Source organism: Haliotis asinina, chromosome 8 (assembly GCF_037392515.1).
Source record: "Haliotis asinina isolate JCU_RB_2024 chromosome 8, JCU_Hal_asi_v2, whole genome shotgun sequence".
Classification (NCBI taxonomy): domain Eukaryota; kingdom Metazoa; phylum Mollusca; class Gastropoda; order Lepetellida; family Haliotidae; genus Haliotis; species Haliotis asinina.
Genome location: NC_090287.1, coordinates 30,943,144 through 30,966,636, shown reverse-complemented (window position 1 = coordinate 30,966,636; position 23,493 = coordinate 30,943,144). Strand labels below are relative to the sequence as shown.

The 23,493-nt window shown below is 38.4% G+C and overlaps 2 protein-coding genes across 2 annotated transcripts; one reads left to right on the top strand and one right to left on the bottom strand.

Annotated features, from left to right (window-relative positions):
• The first annotated feature begins 6,130 nt into the window (after positions 1-6,130).
• Positions 6,131-8,521, top strand: LOC137294972 (platelet glycoprotein V-like). Its single transcript, XM_067826206.1, has one exon. It carries the CDS (start codon positions 6,131-6,133, stop codon positions 8,519-8,521), a length of 2,391 nt encoding a protein of 796 aa, XP_067682307.1.
• An 8,535-nt stretch (positions 8,522-17,056) lies between these two features.
• Positions 17,057-22,712, bottom strand: LOC137294973 (phytanoyl-CoA dioxygenase domain-containing protein 1-like). The gene is made up of 9 exons (XM_067826207.1): positions 22,370-22,712; positions 21,096-21,213; positions 20,758-20,858; positions 20,470-20,611; positions 19,904-19,998; positions 18,987-19,092; positions 18,508-18,592; positions 17,930-18,131; positions 17,057-17,656 (listed from the first exon to the last, which is right to left on the bottom strand). The coding sequence occupies exons 1-9, from the start codon at positions 22,508-22,510 to the stop codon at positions 17,534-17,536; spliced, it is 1,113 nt and encodes a 370-aa protein (XP_067682308.1). The 5' UTR covers positions 22,511-22,712; the 3' UTR covers positions 17,057-17,533.
• Between the last annotated feature and the right edge of the window lie 781 nt (positions 22,713-23,493).

Here is a 23,493-nt window from a genome sequence, read left to right as displayed (position 1 = left end):
AAACACTGTTGCCATTTCTGGTGACCATTATTGAACACATGCCAGACAATGACTGAACCTATTTTATCGCGGTAATAATGTAATATTTGTTAACAAAACAAAATATTTAATCTTGAATGGTTGATTTTCGACTGAATCAAATCTGTATCAACTGGCTTATAGAAGGGACGGTGGGATAATGCAGGGCAACAAAGTCTTCAAGTGACCCTGGAGATTTTCTTAAGAGAAACTTATCTCCACATCCTCTCACCCTCCTTCAGCCAGCATGCACCCACGCTCACACAACCACGCACGCACACGCGCATACACAAACGCACGCACACAAACCCTTCCTTAACAGGAGTACAATTTATTTCTGAATCCTGATGGCTTTAAACATTAAATATTCAAATATTTCAATTTTTCAAGGCTAGTTTCCTGATAGAATCAGTTTCTGAAGATCGAGTCAGGTTATTCTCTGCCCTTGGTTTGATATAAATAATACAAAAAACACCCCCAATTCCTAAGCTAGTCCATATTAACTCAGGACGCTCATGGATATATATGGAAAATAAATATTAGTCTTAATCTTAATCTTAATATGTCTATTTTGAGCAAAGAAATAGTTTACATTTAGCACTGAACAAAAAAGTATCATATTCATTCATAAAAGAAATACATGCTGACTTATCCTTGCAACTGGTTGTTGGTCTTTCCCTGCAGAAAGGACCATCCGCGTCTCCAAAGATGATGTACAAAACATTAGCTGCAGTCTTTGTTACTGGCACATTTGTGGCCGAGTCACATGAAGTACGTTGAGTAGAGAGAATATATAGCGTGTATTCCCATCTGTTGAAATACCGATGTGCTTTTGGTGGTGTCTTTCTAGGATCAGAACCATCTTTGGAAACTACTTCTCTTAAGAGCTCAAAATATCTCATGTATTTTTAAGTGTTTATCTGTTTGTGTTTGGTTACAATAGTCTCAGATGCCATCATTCTAATTTTTTTCGGTACCGACCTTGTCCTCTAAATTAACGTTTGATGTAGATTATTTTCTCCCATGTATCCCTCTTGTGTGCCACGTGGTTTACACGCTGTGTGTCCTATCATTTCCCGGTCTGACAGCAGCAAACTTTCATCTTGCATAAAAACACTTGCAACAAAGCAGTCCTCAAATACCCAGTCCCAGCAGAGCTACCAAAACCTCTCTTCACCCCCTCTCTTCGCTCTCTGGATGCTCACCAGATTATTTGCCTCGGGATTTGCTGTAATCCTCCTTCTTAGATCGAATCCCGTCCCCATAAAGCGCTCAGGTTGTTTAAACAATCGTATATCTGTCCCCCATCAATGCTGAGAGGGTTTTTTGTGCCCAGTCTCGTCTCCCCCACGTTTGTGCCACGTGAGGATTTCCCTGATCCCAGAAACTCTGGATGGTAGCTGGACGTTATCCCAGACCGTCTCAGCTGCACTGCTGTATATCCATCAGGTGTGAAAGCAGCTCTAGTTGTGTGTGACGTAGCATCAGCAGATCAGCGTAGATTACCATGCCACAGTTTGTTGTGGGTTACAATGCTGGCCCCAGTTTCAAGGGCAAAAAGCATGCGTAGATTACCCATGTGGTAACCTAGACGTGTCAGTTTGGACGTGTCCCGACAGGTGAACAGTGGTAATCTACCTGGTCCAATTAATTCTTGACTGTGACAGAGATACAATGGCGTGATGATGTGAGCTCAAACTGACCCGTAACTATGAGGTATATTCGTGAAGGTAGGCAACTAAAACGATTTGAAGAACGCGATTTCAAAACACACTTTTTGTACAACACGAAGGTTAATCAGTATATAAATGAACACCGAGTGTCAGCATAACAGATATCCAGTTTACAATTTGCCTATATTTGATTCCATATGCTCAGGACGGTATCATGAGTTTAAGTAACTCTTTCCTGTTGTTCAGGTACTGTGTGTACAATGTTCTCTATATAAGTGGAGAGAACACATGCACTGAACTACATATACTGAGTCGCGGTCCTATTCCCGCTCGGTAAGCCACTGATGTGATGTGTAATTACAGGTAGCATTTCTCCTGCTTTATTTCATTTTATTCAATATCATTTCATTCAGTTACATTTTATTGCAAATAATCCAGTATTCATCAGTGACATCGGTACCAAATATCAATTTCATATCGTCATAAAAGACCCAATTCTAGGACTCTGAATATACGTCTTAGCATATATTTGATATCTCGAATGATCCCATACATATCATGGGTAAAATTAATGTATTTGTCAGTATTTGGATGTAATTTTAGGTGTTACATAAATGCGATGTTGTGGTGCATTTTTTCTGCAAAGGGTTTACTTGTAACCGATGTAATCTATGGTGCAGATTGATCAACAGAAGGTCTTACATAGGAATGTTGTAACCATACACAATCTCTGTCTTACTTTTTCAGTAGTTGACTTATAATAAAACATCAAAACCCCTGTCAGTGATCTTTTTGCCAGCTTTGTCTTTTTAAATATCTTGTTTTGAGAACTATTTTCATCAAAGCTATGGATACCTATATAATTATATAATACTGGTCTTTTATTCTAAACAGTTCTAATAATCTTAAAGACTATCGTCCAAGAAGTATTTAACACCTTACTGAATAGCTGAATATAAAGAATGGCATTGATATGAAATATATTATCATTAAGAAGAAAATGACTCCCCTGAACACATTGCATAAGCAGAAGCTACAACGTATTAACTGTGTATTTGGAAGAAGTTGAAATGAAAATGGAACGCCAAATCAGGGGAACACCTGGTCTCATCATAGTTTTTCTTCGCATAATTTTCACGGCTCTTTGCACCAATCTGAATTTGTTTCTGGTAATAAACTCGATGCTATGCTTTATATCTGTAGCAAAATTCATGAGAAATAGGTATTCCTTTACAAAGAGACTTTGCCATTGGTGACATTTTAAAGATATTAGGAATGACATTTGTTTAATCTATTTTGCTTACTTTTGGTTTGTACTTCCCGTCGTTTCCATTTGTCTTTTGAGGCTAATATGAATATTTCTGCGTGCGTGTAAAGCAAGACTTTCATTAATGTTTGCCTGTTTATATGTAATACACGCTGTGAAATAATTATCCTTAACGTCAATGTCTTTGTTTATTGAGATTAATGCACACCCGCCCTATTTGGCATTGGCTTTCTCGCTATCGATAGAACTACTTACAATATACTATTATGTCTAATATATTTATTTTCGGATGAACTTTTGCATGTAAAATGTGAATTAGCCCAAGTTGGATTTAATCCACTTTCAAGGCAACTAACAATCCTTCATGGAAATCCTTATCGTTAGTCAAAGAATTGTTGCGCTGTATTGTGCAATTCGTGATTTTATTTAAATAGCACAAGTGCTTTTTAGAGACGGTGTTTGTGAAGCTATGTAATTATTAGCAGTGAAGAGAAAAACACGTATTTATAAATTTTCTTTCTTTGACTGAATGACAAATACAGTTAGCGTGGATGTTGTTTCTCACCATGCTCATGGGCTAATGTTGCTGAACACTTATTCCTATATCTCGTTACACAAACACAACTGAAACAATGCTTTCACGCTGTCGAAAGACTAAGCTGGTAATTACAGCGTGTTTTGCTTCATGCACATTGAGGTCTTTGTACACTTTCCAAAATACAAGACGACTAAACAATTTAACCTTTTCTGTGACACATATGCTTGTTTGCTTTTCAAAAGTAATACTGTTTTCAAGCCGACTCTGTATTAGAGGAACTTGTTTTCGTTGCTTTAAAATGCAAAGACAGTTAGGCATTAGTTAATTGGTCATGACTGCTTGTAGATTGATGCAGTATGGTAAGTGCGGAGGATTTGTGCAGTCAAGAAACATTCAAGAAACACTTGCAGATCTGTTGTGAATACACATCCAGAAGGAGAGGCTTATTGTATTTTACACTCACATACAGAGTCAATTAAATGTACAGTAACAAGCTCAATTGTATTTTACATTCAGTGTTACATAAGTTTGGATATAGAGTAGGCTATTTCTTTAGGACATTTTCATGCTTTAAATACAACAGGTATAAAATGATCATAAAAAAGACAATAACATTTCTGGTGATTTACTCAAGTACCTTTTGGTATATACAGAATTCTCAGTTTATTAAGAGTAGGACATGTAAATACAAACTGGATTTCAATCTTCATGTCCCTTTTACATGACGTATGTCCCCACATTTCAACCTTCATTGATCATCAAACCCAATCTATATCTGACAACTAAGTCACGTAAACACAATGCATATGTATGTCAGGCAACCGTCAATGACAACCGCGATTTAAGAAACAAGAAAAAAATGCACAATGGAGAATAAAAACATTAGGTTTGTCATCGGTATCCCTTGGTAGCACTAATCTTAGTGTTGTTAAATTATTGTTTAGCTTGCGTGGTCTGTTAATATAATGGCCAACAAATATCATTTTCTGGGTACACAGCATTCTCACAATTTAGAATAGTAGTTTTCCTTTAAAGTAACAGTATATATTTTATTTTTAACTTATGTAAAAAACATGTTTCTGTTCTCAGTGTAGTAACTGGCACAGAAACTCTCAGATACTGCCAGATGAACACACAAGATCTGTGTCCATCAAGGTTCATAGCAAGAGCTTGCCAGAACCTGGTTTAGGTTAGGTAAAGGACAACAGCTCTGAATTCCTTGGGATTAATCCTCTCCAAACTACCCTTCTATCATCGGGATTAGTGTACAGTCATCGTGCCAAATTAAATGCTGGTTACTGATTCGATTCCAATTGGACTAACTTGACTTCAAGACCTTCCACGTGAGAAGGTTATTTCAATGAACATTTATGGTGAATACATTCTGAATTGTACTCATTTGCCAACAATTTACAGGATGTACGTGCTTTATTCGAAGCATGTGGAGCTTGTGCAAAAGTGGCGAGCTTGTAGGATGAAGGGAAGCTCAATATTTACCACCGTGGCACTTTGTTACAGCACGTAGAGGTAATATGTGAATGAAGTTGATTGTTACATCAGCTGCAATGCCACCCTCACCATGCAACCCTGGTTGTAGTTCACCGAGCTAATATCCATTTTACGAACCTCATAGCAAGGAACAAATGTGCAATGAAATATGTTTCAGACCAAAGCACTTTACGTAATATTCAACTGAATGTGTTTGGATTATACATGTGTTATGATTGGATTATAATTGTGTTTTGACTTAACTTGGCCTTGTGCTATGATGCTGAAATCTTCCCCTTGGAATTTTGCAAATCGTTGCGGGTACCGGGTACACCTAATCATAGATACTCGTTTAGAAACGTGTCATGCACGTATTAATATATATGATGTATGTGTACATGCTGCTATAACACATTAATTTTGTTAAGTATTTTTATCCCAATAAAAGTTAAATTGCTGTTTAATGTATGTTTAAGCTATAGAGTAGCCAAGTGGCAGGTATTTGTAGAAATGACATTTACATTTGTGAGAAGAATAGGCAAACATTTGCTCTTTAGCGTCTTAAAGTCAAGGTCTTTGAAAACGCATTTTCAAGCATAACACTCATCTTTGTTTGCAGGTCATATCTAGCATGAGAATATTAATGTTATCAATCTTAACTTACTATTTGTATACGTCCGTGTTTATTAGGCATGTCTGTTTGTCTTATGTTATAGTTCCCTGACATAATTCCGAGTTGAAAAATACTGAACGTACAAGAAAACAAGGAAACAGTTTGATTTATTGTTGTTGTTTTCTTTTTGTTTACTTTCGGGCTTGTCTTTTTTGTGTCTTTTACCTTTGGTCTCATAAGCCGTATTCTTGAATCCTTTTTAGTGTGTTTTATTTATTTTAATGTTGACCAGAAAAGGCTTTCGTCGAAAAAAATGTTAAAACGTTTACAATGTCGCTATATTCATTTTCCAGCAAAGAATATAAGCCAAACAGTATTTTTCTTTAACAACAGAAATGGAAAATTATATCAGGAATAGTGTTGCCGTATAGGAATCACTATTCTCATTTTTATGCTTTTTATGAACTCTTATATACTCTTGTTACCATATCTATCTGCATTTTCATAATATATTTGTACTTGCAGACCTCGTCATGATCACCGTGTTGTCCCTTGCTCTGGCCGTTGTGTCAACTTCTGTGGCCCGGGAACATGGGTTTGTATACTGCCCAGCTTACCCCTGCCTTTGTGAGCCGAGGGATGGTGAGCTTGTTATAAACTGTCGTTACCTCTACCTTACTGAACTTCCCAAGTTCCTGTCCTTCGACGGCAGAATCAAAGAACTCTCTTTGCGCAAAAACAGCATCCGGTTCCTTCCAGACAACTCGTTTCGAGGGCTGAATATACAGTCCATTGACTTAACTGACAACATTGTAACCAAGGTGGACGATGGAGCATTTAGTGGCCTTGAGAATGTTCTTGAAGAACTGGACATGCAGGTGTATGCCATGGAAGGTCTTCCAATAAAGGCGTTGGAACCCCTGGTCCAACTTACGAAGCTCAGAATAGTTGGTTGTCGGGTGCCAAAACTTCGACGAGATACCTTTGCCAGATTGACGCAGCTGAAAGAACTTCATCTCATCTCGTGTCGCATCAATGACATTGAAGCTGGGGGAATCGGTATTTTAAGGAACTTGCAGGTTCTCGATCTGACCGGAAACAATCTCAAGTACCAGCATTTGAGAGAAATATCCAAGCTATATGACCTTAGGAAGCTGATTCTCTCCGGTAATGACATCAGGGTCTTGGGCAGTAACGCATTTGACCATTTGCTTCACCTGCGCCATATTGACCTATTCTCAAACGCAATAGCCAGCATAGATCGCAACGCTTTCAAGACACTCGACTACTCACTTGAGTTTCTTAGACTTGAAAAGAACCAGATAAAGAACAAGGCTTTGTATTCGCTTAAATCTCTCCGAAATTTAAGAGAGCTAAATCTTGCAAAGAACAACTTGACTAAGGTTGCCGATGGTGCTTTTATGAAACTCGAGCTCCTTGTTGACTTAGATTTACAGGACAATAAGATCGCTCTAATCAAGTCAGATTCACTGTTGGGGACAAGCAAGTATTTAAGAACTTTAAAACTGAGTGGAAATCCAATAAGGGAAATTGAAAATGGAGCTTTTGCTAAACATGTCGTCTTGAAGCAGCTTTACCTGAACAAGGTCAAAATGTACAAGCGACTTAAGCCTTTCACCTTCAGGGGTCTTGAACGTGGTTTGGAAGAACTAAGTATACAAAATTCCAGCATATCCGATGAAGATCTATCTTCTTTGACAAATCTCACGAGTCTGAAAAGATTATCGTTGAATTCCAACAATATCATAAAAATACCCAAAGGATTATTTAAGCAGATGCAGTCGCTTCAGAAGATAGATATTTCGAACAATCGACTTTCATCTATTGACGACAACACATTTGATGGTCTGCAGCTCACACTCCAGTTTATAAACTTCCAAAATAACAACATATCGAGCATATCGAAGTGCACATTTGATGGGTTCCACCGTCTTGTCGACATTCGTCTTGGGCTCAACCCTCTAGTCTGTGACTGTCGTCTAGGCTGGCTACACAACTGGTTGAAAATGCATTATCAGGAGTTCCAGAGATCTGTCAGTGACTGGAAATGTGTTGCCCCTCCCAGACATGCAAAGAAGCCATTTCGTCATCTCGCTCTGTCTCAGCTCACCTGTTCCGGTCCACGTGCTCAGAATCAGACGTGTGACTGGACCGTGGACGAATTTACTCGCACCATGCTTCCCATAGCAACCGATGTTGTACCCTCGCCTATGCTTCCAGTTGATCTACTAGGTACTGAGGTGAACCTTGCTCTTGATGGATCTGTGTCAAAGGTCCTCTCCGCCATGTGGAACTGCAGCAGCAAGCATACGGTCGGGGGATACAGAATTGTTGTCCGTCGTACAAATGATTCCTATGAAGAAAGGGATGTCGTCGTTCCCCTCGAGACGGAGAGATACATATTCGCTGATCTGATGCCAGGCTTAGAGTATGAGGTGTGTCTAACTGTGTTGTCGGATGAGGAGGTACCTCTGGGACGGGACTGTCAGTTAGAGATTACAGAGAAGGAATCAAAGACTCTGGGTCGCTCTCGTCACTCACAAACGCCATTTCTCACCCTCCTGTGGACCTACGTGGCAGGAAGTCTGGCTGCAACCCTCCTGTTCGTCACCGTCGCCATCTGCATACGACGTCACCGTCAGAAGAAGTTCATTCATGGTTTTGCTCCAGGGTATTCCGCATGGGGAGGAATGATGTATGGCATGCCAAACAGTCAGGCTACATCATCCTGCTACTTTAACTCCACCACTACTGGTTACGACGACGTTGACCTTGGCGACGTCAGTGAATGTTGCCCGAGTCATGGTCGCTGCAGTGCAGTGAGTACTTTCCGAAGACATTTACCGGCAAATTATATTGTCACAGCAGCAGATCTGAATGACGATTTCTACTTTCATTTCTAAACAGCGATGTGCTATTCGTCTAGCTGATATTGGTATGATGTGTGCATGATGACCATTGTGCTGGCCAGGTACAGTCATGGACAGTATCCTTGACTGAGTTTAGAAATAATCTTATTTTGATACTAAACTCAGTGGTTGTTGGTACATATATGTGCGGAAGGTACTTATGGGACCATACCGGTGTGTTTATATATTGTATCTTCACAAATGTTGTCACACCTGTTGAAACTTGTAGGTATTTTGTTAACACGCTTGCAATACAATTCCGTGTAGTCCATGTTATAATGTGCACATTTTTTCTGAAATGGCCTAGCAGAACATTGTCACATATGGTTGCTGACTTTGGTATGAGTGTATTTGTTTCATGTCGTTACGGCTATACTCGTGCCATGAAATCATTTTGTATTTGTTCATAAAGTTAACCATTTGCCACATCCATAAATATATTGTCATTTTGCAAGACAATTTGCTAAATACAATTCACAGACTTCACAGATGTGAGTTAAATACACACATCACGAAACATAGCTTATGTAAACTCATGTCATTCGGGCCCACTTGGATTTTTCACTACTTTGGGAAAGACTGGCGGAGTGATATGTGACTTCTCATTGTACTGCCAAATACATCCACATAAATATAGTTCGTGTAACAATGATACCAGTTTTAAAGACACATTTGTGAACATTTTTCTAAACACGGTCAGAAACACTTTTGTTTTTGTTAAGTCTCGGTTAGTCACTTAAGTCACCAGGCTGTATGAATTCATTGTCTCGTCACGTGACAAAAACTAGTTCCAAACTGGATTTCCCCTGACCAACAGATTGAGGTAGCCATGTGGATCTGATGTATCCGGCGCATGCACTATATAAGCATATATTGTGAAATGTGACGACTTCCATGCGCTTGTACGTGTTCAATGTATTTATACATAATTATCGCAATGTAAAATTTTCCTAGTTTACAACAGTATTAGCTTATGTATTTACTTATCATCGTCCACGTAATCTCATTTTCATCTTAACATGCTTCAGAATATCTGCAATAAAATAGGGTATTTCTGGGTTTGTCACATCTCAACACAGATCAGTACACCACAGGAGCGCCTCATTTTCATTGTTATTGTATTTACATGAACGTTTGCAGGCAAATGTTAATATTCGGTTGTTTAAGTCTATCATTCAACGAGGAACTGGTACTGAAGTGTGCATGTAATTATAATCATTGTAAATACTGTTTGTAAATATTTTTGTACATCTGATGAATGTTTTTAATAAAATGCTATATGACACGTCCTAGATACTTTTTTCGCTACAGTACACTTCACGCCATAGTCTGTTTACAGTGAAAATGTACCGAAGACGTTTCACTACATGCAGTAGTTGGAACAGTGAAACAATTGCACGTGGGTACATGATGAGCGTTGACTTAGAGAAACCGCACACTTGTTCTCGCGGTTTCGTTTAATGTGCATACCCCCTTGTAATACAAACCAATAATAGCGATTTTGAAACTAAGATCGTTTGTCAAACAACATTTGTCATAATTTGAATAAGTGTCTGAGATTTAATGTTCAAGGTAAATTTATTCGTTTCAGCACTGTGTTGAATGTGACGTGCCTCATTACGTTTTCACTACACACAGACTATAGAATTGACGTTTTATCTATCCGACCAAATGGCGGCGACCGGTGTGGAAAATCCATTTCCACATCCATGTAGAGTCAGCAATATTTTAGATGAATTAATGTATTCAACATAATATGGGGCACGATGTGTATCTCACTGGACACGATGTCAGAGGGTTTTAACGTCCATCGTAATGTTACAACATTACCTTCCTCTTGTAATGTTTCACATGGAGTGGTAACACTCTGGTTTGGCTTCAGGTTAAGCTGATCCACAAACTTGTATTTTTTTTACATTGGTGTTCAGAAACGAAAGTTACCAAGGGTACACGTGTAGGTCCGCTGTGTCGGAAGTGCACGGTGAGGTGCAACAGAAAAACACAACAATCACATTCACCACACTGATCTATCTTGTATTTCTCCAACGTAACTATGCGTAATCTTCATTTACTTACATTACAGATGGATTTCAAGACATTTCCAAAAACAGGAAGTCAGCAAATCTGTTTTCCCCGTTGACTGAAAAGCCAAAGAAATAATTTTTGAATGGTTGTGTGTTTGATGCATACATTGTAGCTATGTTCCCAGACCTTTGGTGGTCAAATAGAATTGTCATGTGTATGCTTACTTTGCCCAGTACTGTATTTCAAAGATGTTAATGACAACAAGGTGATAAATAAAAGACAAGCTAACACTGTCCAGAATACAAGCGAGGAAGACTTGCCTGGATATCGTGACAGTGAAATGAAGCAAATATATAGATATCAGAGTAACGAATAGCCAAACCAGACACATTTCGCACACAGGAATATGAATGAAAAACTGAACGCGTCTCTGACTGGGACTGTCACACATCATGTTGAGAAGCAGGAAATGAAGAGCTAATATACAGCGGGTGTAATAGAATATTGTAATTATGTTGTGTTTATATATTGGCAAGAAAGTGATTGCTCCTACAGGCGCGGACTGTTGAAGGTTTCAATCAACAGTTGGGTTGCAAATTTACCTGTGATTGCAACTGTTTGGAGAGTTGACCAGGCCAAATACCGCGCTCCATTATCCGGTGTAGTCGAGGGATCAAGCAAACAATTACATTAACAGACAATTAGCATGTTTAGCGCAAGTACATATTTAGGATGCTTGGAATAGAATGCGCCCGATCGTATTTCTAATCCTCCAAACATCCTTTATTGATTTTAAACGGCATGTAGGATTTTACAAAGAGTTTGAATTTATTTTGCATTATATAACATTCCCCCAGCATTACAAATGGTTCATACACACGACAAATGTTATGCTTCTGGTGCAGTAAAGGACAAGGATGCAGTGTGATCCCAAATCAGGATAAAAAATGTTATAAGTACTTTTTAACTTTGCTTTTGAGTCTTTTGACAGATGAAACCTACTGTTTATCATAGTCGTTCCGTGACGTTTACCTTCTTTCAGTTTCTTTATGCTTACTATTATCACATCCATGTCGGAATCAGTCGTTAGTTCCATGTGTCTACCCTGTCATTGGTAGGGTGCACGGCTGGCAAAGTCGCCTCAGGAAAGACAATTAGCTATGCACATGCAAAGTTGATTCCCTTGGATTTATTCCCTGTTTACACCTCTTGCCCGGTTTACATCTTTTGACCGGTGAACGCGTGTTTTATCACTGATACGAAGATATGATTTACGTCCGGTTAAAATGAAAAAAATACTCAAAATTGTGATGGTCAGCATGTGTCAAGGACTGTAAACGAAGGAGTGATATCAGCTACGAATGATATCAGTAGGTTCGAATGCGGCTGTGCTGCCGAAAGACATTAAATTATGGCAGGTTCCTGGTGTACTGACACACACGCACATACACACATTCGCACACCCTTTTACGTCTCTGCGCTACAGTAATCTCGAACGCTATCGCACCCCACAATGTTATGTTATCTGCTATTTCTAGTGGAAGTCGATAAATTAGCAGAACTGCATATTTGACTGTAATGAATTAAATACTATACCTGAAGTCAACGTTTAATCTTTGGCCAAATTGTGTATTCTTTTCGCAAAATCAAGAGGAAGTTCCGATTCATATGCATAAATTAACAAAATGCCTCGTAATGCAAGAACTGACAGTCAAGGCCAATATGGCATAGTGATTTCACATGAGAAACAGTTCTCATATAGACTTGGGTCTATGGTCAGAAGCATTTTGCTTCTTAAATAAAAGTAATTTCACGCGTGTTTTAATAACTCACACAGACCATACGTACCTTACACAAAGCCTTAAAAAAATTTAAATACGTTTAGCATTTAAAAGACGAGACTTACGGTCAAATATTTATTGTGACTGTATGGGGAAACTTCTTGAAATAGTCTAATGAAGCCATTTAAAGAATTTCAACAATAATTACAAAAATATAGGATGAATATATGGGTGACTCCTAAATACACACATCTGATAGTCGCACGATGGAATCGTGGAAGATATGTTTATGATAACCGAAAAAACTGCCAGTATGCAACAAGTGTCACAGTGAGGATGTTGCAAATATACTCTTCAAAAAACGTTTGGGAACCTGAACCTGAACGTTGAAGTGTGGTAGAAAAAAAACCCATTGAGGAACGTTACAATGACATTCATCTTGTGTATGCAGCATCATTTCACGTTATCACCACACGCAAACGCAATGCATGGGAAGCACGTGCACAACGTGGGAGGCTCCTACACGTGTATGGGGTGTCATTATGCATCTTGACATTTTCAGGCAGGTCGATAAATCAATGTAGACCATTTCTCCGGTAATTTTCTTGCATCTGTGCATGGTCAGGGTTTTCAGGGACAAATCTCACTCTGAAACCTGATTGTATTGTAAAGCTGAAATTTTCATGTCATACTCCAGACACCTAACAAGGGGGATAACTGAACGAACAGCTTTGCTTTGAATGAAATCCATGTGGTGATGCATTCTAAAAACATCCATTATTATTGTATCAACATTGATTCAATCCGATATATCTTCCAATTTCGACAATCGTACATTACATTGAGAGTACAGTTCCCCTATTTTTTTCAGAGTATAGGTTTACATGTACATAGGCCAGAGATCGAACAAAGTCTTCAGTGTTACCACTGAACGGGTTAAACTTTAGGCCACCCAAAACCTCAGGCAATGACGAAAAACTTCAAATGATTATATTGTTACAACACTCACAGCACGTATGGAATGATCCCACCGGCTCAAAACATCCGGCTCAAACAGAGAGGACAAAAAATCAAATATGTATTTATCCAAGACTTATGCGTCATTTACATGTGGATTTTTGGACTGACAGCATCTCATGTGGGCAGTCTGCGGGCGCTTAGGGGACACGTTTACACATAGCTAGAATCAATAAAATTTCAATTTTGTTAAATAAAAAAACACATCCCTGTATCAAAGAGAAAAGAAAAAAACACGAGGGTTTTACAGAAAAACAAATGTTTGCGGAGACGCTAACTTCCTACAAGGTATCATCGCTGTTCTATGAAGACGGTCTATATTGATTCAAGTTGAAAGTTTCAAGAGAAAGTTGTTCAGCACTTTACTTAGTCTGTTTTTTGTAACTTAATCGTTAAACTGAAGGTCGAGATGCTTCATCCAACAACTGATTGATGCACCGGACATTAGGTATGTAACCACGAAACAAATCACGACAGATATGCTGCAAATTCAATGTATAAACATCTCTGTGTTGGAGCACAGTTGATATTTGGTGAGAGTTGTCAGCAATCCATCTGACACTGAGTGTTGTGTGAGTAGTAGTCTGTCTGTCTGAGCGTAGGGTTCTTCATTGTAAGAGAAATATAATCATCAACTGTAAACTGTTCGTCTGAACATATTTGCATAACGTTTATTTACATGTTTCTTATTGTGTTCATCACCCCTCAAGATGACAGAGTTAGCTTTATGTGTGGATTCCTACAGATATAGTCATGCTCTCGGTTACAGAAAGCACACTGTAAACGTCAGAACACACACATTCATCAAGAGTTTGGTCTTACGCCTCTATTAGCAATCTTCCAGCAATATCACGGCGAGGGGCACCAGAATTGGGCTTCACACATTGTACTCATGTTGGGAATCGAACCCGGATCTTCGGCTACTCCTCTGCCCCTATTCAGCAAGAAAGAGACCCAGTTGTGACACGTAAATTTCAAAGTTCCTACCAGTTTGAAATTAATTCAACTTGACCTTTTATTTTCATCATTTTCGAATAAATAACAAAAGGTGTCCTAATATTTGGGCCACTGACTGTAGTGTTTCATGATCACGATGGAATTGTTTAATTATACTGAACAGCAAAAGAAACGCAACTCTGCCTTTTTGTCAATTTTTTAAATAGAGGATATAAGGGTAACCGATTACTTTCATATTTCAGTTTTATTCGAAAGTTTCGTGGGTTTTTTTCGCCGTTTTCGTTACAATTGCGAAAGGCGTGTTGATATATGTTCATCCAACGTCTACCTTTTATGTCAACGTCATATTCTTCCTACACCGGTTGCTCCATCATTAACAGAAACAGTGGCAACGTGGTGTGCATGAATATTTCATTACAATCCTTTAAACATACATATATTTGTACGTTTATTTAGTTTTGTGTCAACGTATTACCTTAACATGGTTATTTCAAGTAATATCACAAAGTTCCAATCCTTGTATATTCATCTTCTCTCCCATAATTCTAAGACAATAATGTATGCGCAGGTCAGTGTCAACAACCTTAACACTGTAAACGAATACAGACAGTTGTGATCAAGGTAAGCTGATTCTCTTGACTTGATAGGACTTGATATTCCCGATATAATTTGTATCTTGAGTTCAATACTTGAACTGGAATGAACTGGATGAATACATGAAGATGGCAATATTTACAATGAACACCTCGCCAACTCCATGGCAAAGCCGAAGTCTCGGGACACAGAGGAGAGGCTACAGCTGGGTTGGTCTGTATTTTATAGGCGCATCAGTGACTTTAACAATTCCTCTACAGTAAACAAGATATTTCTCTTATATAAGGAGTGAAGCTAATCTTATCATGAGTGTTGCATACCATTCTGTTGTGGATTTGCCTATGGCAAAGTTATGGTGACTATTTTAAATTGTAAACAGACAATGTATATTTACAACCTGAGCAAACTGCACTTGCAGGTTCACACTAATAACTGGAGCTCCTTTTACAAAGCAGCTTTAACTAAAGTAGACCTTAACTCCCACCCTTTAACATTGCACTAAGGTTACCATTCTATAACATTGCACTAAGGTTACCTTAGACTTACGCAACCTTAGTGCAATGTTAAGGAATGTGAGTTAAGGTTAACCTCAGTTAAGGTTGTTGTGTGAAAGCAGCCAGTGTTCTGTAGTGCTTATCTATTGAGATATCTGCCGCAGTCCAGTATGGAGACCTGGCACAAGGCCGACCTGTCCTCATTATGCCCTAAATATAAGATGTCAAGCACTCTCTGCGGTATGACTCGGTCCTTTCCGCCATCGAGGCCAATATTTCTATCACCCAGACTAATGAAGCATCCTAAACCACACCAGAAAAGGGTTAAGGTCATATTTCAGAAACAAACGTGAATCTTCAAATTACAGAGGCTGTTTTCTCTAGGTTTATGGGCCGTTTTCTCGTGAGAGGTGGCCGTTTTCTCGATTTTTGACGGCTCCATTTTCTCCGTATCCTGTATGTTTACGTTCTTATTGCACCCAGGTAGGAAACTTTATCCTAAGGACATAAACTACACACATATGTGAATATAAACACCTGACTATGAAGGGCGAAAAGCGTTATAGCCAACCTTTACGACACAAGATAACTAGGGATTTTTTCTGTGAATATGTGACACTACCATCTTGCGAAAACGGGTCAGACTTCGAGATTAGAATATAGTGTTTTATTCTATGATACAAAGTATCCGAACAAAGAATAAAGCAAATTGTATCTAAATATTTAATTCTTAGACACGTTTGTGAAACATATTGCGTATATTGCGTTACAACTGAAATATATAAAAAAATAACAATAATCTTAGTGTAAACAAGCTTGAAGGGTCCATGTGTTATTTTACGAGAGTGAATTGGGTGAGTGAGAAACGTTCCTTGTATATTTGACCGACCGACTGATGTTTGTTAGATTTTACGGGGCGATGGGGTAGCCTAGTGGTTAAAGCTTTCGTTCGTCACGCCGGAGACCCAGGTTCGATTCCCCACAAGGTTGCAATGTGTGAAGCCCATTTTCTGGTGTGCCCCGCCGTGATATTGCTGGAATATTGCTAAAAGCGGCATAAAACTAAACTGTTAGATTTTACAAGAACGAACACTCCTCTCTACGTTCAGAAGCAACTTCCGTTGTCAGTGACATGAATAGACATGTGTCAGTAAGTAAGCGAGTGAGTGAGTTTAATTTTGATTGGTTGTTTGGTTGATAGGTGGGACCAAACTATGAATGATTGCGTAATTGTATATGTAGTCGAGTGTTTCACATGCATTTTGTTATTTCATTTGGAATTCGGCTAAAACGAAGTCAGCATATCAAATCTAAGACCGATGAAGACCTCATCTTGAATTTTTGCAACATACCAAACCATCATTTAAAGAAAAGCAACCTTAAGGAAAGTTTGATTCGTAAACTGTTCATACACTGTTTTGAATAAACGAGTCAATAACGTCTCAAACAGAGTACACAACTTGTGGTGAACTGGAGGTATATGTGTTGTGTTAAAATACTGGCCAGTATTACTCAGCACAATGATATCCCAGTAGAAACATGTGCCTATCACTGCTGTGTCACGCTGATAGCTTAGCACCGAGAAGACACAGTTTCTCCAGATTGTGTTCATTGGTGAGATTGAATCATCACAAAGGGTGGAATCGAGAAGAAATATGGAAAAGTTCTATTCTTTATTTGGCTGAGTCATAGAATCAGTATTTCACGCACAATCTAAGTTACAGAATTTCGAAGTATACACATCGAAGCTGGATTTTAACAAAACATCACGAACCATTTCAAAATATGTCATCGCTGAGATGAATGTGATCAAGACAATACCTGTTTCACTCTCCTCGTTGCATGATCATCGAGTGACCATTTCATGTTTGTTTAACCTTTAGATATGTATGCATTCTAAATAGCTCATCTGAGAGTAATATGCCATCTTACAAATTGATATGTCATGAAATTGTGCAGCTGATTTAACAAAGTCATGCAACTTTATATTCAAATATCGTATATAATCAGTATTTCCACATGTGTAAGCCTCCTTGCCTGGCATGTAAATATCGTATATTTGTATTTTTACACGTGTAATCCTTTCAGCCTAGCATTCATACATAAGCCTGTCATTTCTGATGATGTCAAGTTCTATGTCATGCCTTGTGCCAATTTGAGAAAGGTGTGTCCTTGTCCACTTTGGCCGTATGGCGGTTCTGATGAGTCATCTCCCACTTCAGCATGTGTGGACCCTGGACCGTCGTGTCCAGCTCATCTTCCTGCAACATATATTAACTTTTTTTATATCCTACTGTATTAATTTCACAATTCCATTTTACGGGTAAATCCCTTAAGATATATAACTTTGTTAACGGTTTCCTCTTTATAATGTGTCATTTTATCATAACACATCAGACAATAATATAACAAGGCAACTCTTTACTGCCCTTAGTAATAGAATACTCAAAAATAACTAATGTCAGTTCAAACGTTTGAGATGAAAATTTATTTGGGTTCATTGGCTTCTTCGAAGCTGGCCAACATGACGCTACCTCCTTGTCCTTATTGCACGCCTCTTTGTAAGTGGCATTTCTGTCCACTGATATAAATGGGCTCCAGTCAATCTTGTAGTTCGGTTTGGATGGATCTCTCATCAGGATTCCCTCCTTCAAGCCAAAAAAGCCGACAGGTTTAGAAGGATCCTGCCAACGGAGGTCCAAGCTCCACCGAATCTCGTTGGAAATGTTCGGTAGACTGAATGAACATGGCAAAAGGGGAACAGTCATAAATACAGTGGGTTCTCTCAAGTTAAGTCGCTGTATACTCCGGTCATCTCCATAACCCGACTGACCTCTGAGTCCCGGCAAAACTGTTCTTAAAATGTATCATTACATGATGCGGACTCTCTCTGTTACGGATTACAGGCTTAAATAACATCCCCGACAATCAGCTTGCTATGAGAACAGTGCTTTGTAGTACGGATGGAGCTGACTGAAATAACAGTCTGGACAATCATCTTACCACGAGAACAATGCTTTGTAATCCGGTCGCAGCTTACTATGTGAAGGGAGTTGGCAAAGTCATTTTAACGTTCTTTTAATGACACTATAAGCAGTATATTAATTTGTACCTTCTGTGTGGAATCATGTTGTTAATTAGAAGCATTCCACCATAGGGAACAGGACAGAGCTTAATGTCTTTGTCTAGATCCACACCTGGAACAATTCATGACAAATTCATGACAAATAAATGATATTATTCAAGTATTGAACACCTAATGTATATTAATTCTGAGATGGACATCGCCGATACTCATGACCATATCAAAGGCTTCCTTACGTCCATATTATGTGAGTATTAAGTAAAAGACCAGTCGAGGATACAAATATAACATACGTGTTGACATATATATCATTGGTGCTGTGGTAAATGCATACAACATTCAATATTCATAAATACAATATACTAAACTTAATGGTATAATACATATGGATGTTTTAATGTTGAGATAATACAATATTATTGCAACCCTTGAACATGGCATACCTAAATTACTTACTAGTAGTTCCCATCCAATCAAAATACAATGCTGTAGAATTCATGTCTCACCAAGAGTTTTGACCATCTCCTCTTCCGGAAGTTCCACATACCACGTGTCCGCCCAGCAGCAGGTGTGACGGCAGATGCGACCTGGTCGATGACCACCGGATACGATCTGGGAATTGAATTATTTTACGCAATTGTTTGACTGGACTTCTAGAACTTCATGAAAACGTACAGCTTAACGACAAACCTCCAGTTTGTTTCATTACCAACGTCTTGATGTAGATGTTTACACTCTTCCCAAGCAGGAACTGTCATTCAAGTTGAGAATAGGTGTAATCAATTGTTTTCCTTAATGTTGTGCGCTTCCTTATTGACAAATATATGCATGTACTATAAAGTAACTGACATCTGTACTGCAGTTGAGAGAGTTTGGTACACAGAATAGTCAATAGGAATCTATTTAGGTTGGTGAGACGGTTTGCTTAAGTTTCAAGTTTAGCTCAGGCTATAAAGTAAGCTGCCAGATTACTAAGAATTATCGATTGGTACAATGCTTCTGCGAAGTTCCAGAAAGGTTCCAGCGAAGTGAACATAAAAAATTAAATGAAAATAATAAGAGTGTCTGAATGTAAAGAAATCTATCGTGACAAGTGTCTGAAATGAACACATTTTACAGGAAAAAAAGTTCGTTATTAAAAATCAAAAGGAGCCCTGAGATATTCTTCTTTTAAAGAAACTGTGGAAATCTTGCCATATAACCGAGACCACCTTCTTGAGCTTCGTGGATATGTTTTTGGATATTTTTGGGTAAACCACGAGAACTGGTTTTCAACTAACACTCCACGGGTTGTAACCACTGCATTCAGGATTTCCAATAAAACTGCCAAACTATAACATGTATAGAGAATACATCTAACAGTATAAGAGCTTAAAAGTCCATGAATGTATCATTACGTAATGTCATTGGAATGCTTACTCACCTCCATACATCCATTTTTAGCATTGGCATCTAAAAGAGGAATCCAAGCCGTTGGTTGCAGGACTTTGTAAGAGTCGTTGTCAAGGTAGCCACAGTCTGAAAGAAACAACTTACATGTAATATCAAAAATGATTGAGTGAGCTTTGTTTTAAGCCGCGCCCAGCAATATTCCCGATATATGGCAGCGGTGTAAAAATAATCGAGTCTGGACCAGACAATCCAGTGATCAACAATATGAACATCGATCTTAGCAGTTAGAATACGCATGTATCAACCAAGTAAGTAAGTCTGGCCACTCGTTATTCACCTCTCACGACAAGCATGGGTTACTGAAGATCAATTCTAACCCGGATCTCTACGGGTCTTGAGTAGGTGAGCTTACTTTTACTTCGCATTTAGCAGTATTCCAGCAGTATTACTTTAATGGGCTTTATACATTGTACCCATGCGGAGAATCGAACCGGGTCTTTGGTGTGACGTGGAAACGTTGTAACCTCGAGGCTAACCCTATTTCATATACCAAAGCATTATAAAAATGATGCATAGTTAAAGGAGGCCTCCACTTACCTTGATGCCAGGGAACTGTAGATGCATTGTTCTGGGGAGTTTTAGTCCGCAGGTTCCATACTGGATGTCCAGCTATTTTTGGTCCAACTAGTTGCTCAACCAAATTCAAGAGTCGGTCATTGCTCCAAACTGCACGGAATGCCTACAATGCAAGAGATATGCATAATAAATTATGAATTTCTGCAGTCTTCGATATTCTGACTACAGACATGGCAATTCATCTACAGGACGTTTTAACATCTTTATTACGTTACACAAAGATGTTTTATTGACTGTATGTCTACGTACCGGGGGAAGGGTGCCTGCCTTATGTAAGATTATGTTGGCACCGGGAAACTCTTTTTCAATAAACGACAGGCGCTCGAACAATCCTTTGTCCTTGTATAAATCTGAAATGAGACACGTGTTCATGTTATAACTATATTCATGTACATATACTGAACAACAAAAGAATTTTCAAAAAAATTGTAATACCATAAATGTAAGTGTTCATGTTGTCTATTAAAAAAAAAAAGCTTGACAAAAATCCAGAGTGGGTATATTTTGTAACTTTGTTGAGCTAGCTTTTTCTAGATGGACATATGAACATTTTGAATGTTACAGTTACCTCTGTAAATATAACATACTTTTTATCTTTCCACATCGGTACAACTTCTGAGCGAGGTCCTCAACTAACTCCTCTATGGCTTCTCTGCAAGGATCCAGTTCCTCCTTGGAGAAGAACTTCTCCACTATCAGGTAGCCCTGTAGTAACGCACAATGTGAAGAACATCATCATTATATCTGAGATCCCGTCTACTCTAGCAAATAAAGTAGCACATAAATATGCTAAAGAACAGATCGCACGATTAACTGTTGTGTTCATGGAAAGATCTACTTGCAAGGAAATATTTCCAGCCCCTAATGTATACTTGATGAAGTATATAAGCATGAGTTGATCACCCAAAAATTGCCTTGAACTCTTAGGAAAAACAGAGGGGAAACTAGCTCGTCAACAAAACAAGAAATACAGTTGGGTACAAGTGATAAGCAACAGTTGATATTTTGTCGGAGATACATTCAGACTGACTGCTGATCACACCAAATTTGCCAGAATGCTCATGTGTGAAATGCGAACTGACCGAAGCAGAGGTAAAATAAACACGGAAAAACCGTTAAGGTGTTAGCGAAGGGTCAAAGCGCCAAAATACACATCCAGTTTATCATGAAGGTCGAATTCAGAGACGTTACCCAACAGGCTAATTTTGTAAGACAAACGCTCGCAATCAGTTGAAAACTCTAATATTAACGTGGCCATTGCCTATTTACATCAGTCACAAATTAGAAGTGAGCACGTCACCATGGTTACAGGTAGATAAATTAGTGGCGGTATCTATGTTCAACAGACTGCTTTTAACTGGGTGGGCCAGCATATAAACGGAGACACACACGTGAAGGTACACGCATGCACACCCGTCGGGACACGTTCACGTTTCATTGTAGATTCTTCCATATATCTTGGCCAGATAACAGTAAAAGAATCAAGATCAAAGCGTCACTCAATAAGCAAGAAGTTGTTATCCAGATAGTTGCAGCTTCATTATTGACTCACAAACTTCGAGAACAACGTAAAACAATTAACATTTAAGACGCAGTTTAGTATTTTGTTGAATTCACCTCATAAAGAACTGATCAAACTGAATCTTATTCAAATACTAAGAATCATCTTGAACTTTTCATTGAAAAACAAACGAAGCGAATTTGAACGTTTTAATTATTGTTTAAAGAAAAAGGATCTAACTTTTAATTTTTAACTATGAAGTTTTTCATATAGCCTTGCTATTATATTCACAAAATATTTGTAGAATAATAAATTCTCTTGTTAGATGTTTATGTTTCACACAGTACACCAAACATTTACCTTGTCAAAGAAGTGATCCACTTGAGCTTTAGAGAGTTGACCCGGCTTTGTTTGAGTTGGTTGTGGTGGGGGAACCGTGAACACTTCGGGGTAAGCAACGTCACAGTCCCCAGGGTAACGGATCACCGTCGTCGTCGACATGACAGACCGTCCTTACAGTTAATGATCCTATGTGCCAGGTAATGCCTATGTAGTTCTGAGTTGCTTGTGTTTGTGAGTTGATATGCTTTTGGTATCACACCAGACTACACAGGCATATGAAGTACGTCGTTCTTTAAAACCCTGCGGAAGAGAAGAATACCACCTTTGGAATGAGGGGAAAATATTAAATTCATTATTATATATGTACATATATATATATATATTGTATGTATATATATATATGGGCATGCGTGTGAATGTACATATTGTCCGTTATCTTGCGTTTAAACTCAAGATATCTTACACCTTGCATTCTATTTTAGGTGATTTTAAAACTGCCAGAGATACGTGTGTGCGATACGTGGCATAATATATGTCAGATTGCATTATCTGCTCACGTGCTTGTGATTTCATCATGCTGTGTATCATATTTAAAAGACGAACTGGCTAATATGCAATGCTCAAGTTTGATGGTACTATTTTAAGATTTAGGTAGGCGTTGTGTGACGTGTTTTTTTATATTTTTTTATGTATTTCAAACATTTTGAGTAACGTATATTTACGGCAGCACGTTTATTTTATGATAAGCGTCAACCAAATATACGTATACACAGACATTCAAAAGCAATATATATGTACACTAAACACGTAGATGCTAGAAGAGTTTAACAATAGTTAACCCAGAACATCCCTGGGTTAATATCTAGTGTTATGTACACAGCAAGACTGGTAGTAGTATGGTTACAATATGGCTGGTCTTCTGAGTACTGCACGGCTAGCTTTGTGTGTAGAACATGACTATTTTTAGAGGTTATGTACTGCTGTATCACTGGGATTATGGCAGGTGTTGTAGATGAAATATGACAGGTGTTACAGGTAGAGTGTGACAGGCGCTACATGTGGATTATGACTGATGTTACAGGAAGGTTATGACAGCTGTTACAGGTAGATTGTGATAGGCGTGATATGTGGAATATGACAAA

Coding starts and splice junctions, on each gene's coding strand:
- LOC137294973 (XM_067826207.1), bottom strand. CDS start 22,510: ATGTCGACGACGACGGTGATCCGTTACCCTGGGGACTGTGACGTTGCT. Junction 18,593..18,986: donor GGAGATGGTCAAAACTCTTG/GTGAGACATGAA, acceptor GAATTGTTCCAG/GTGTGGATCTAGACAAAGAC. Junction 18,132..18,507: donor AACATGATTCCACACAGAAG/GTACAAATTAAT, acceptor ATGTTCATTCAG/TCTACCGAACATTTCCAACG.
- LOC137294972 (XM_067826206.1), top strand. CDS start 6,131: ATGATCACCGTGTTGTCCCTTGCTCTGGCCGTTGTGTCAACTTCTGTG.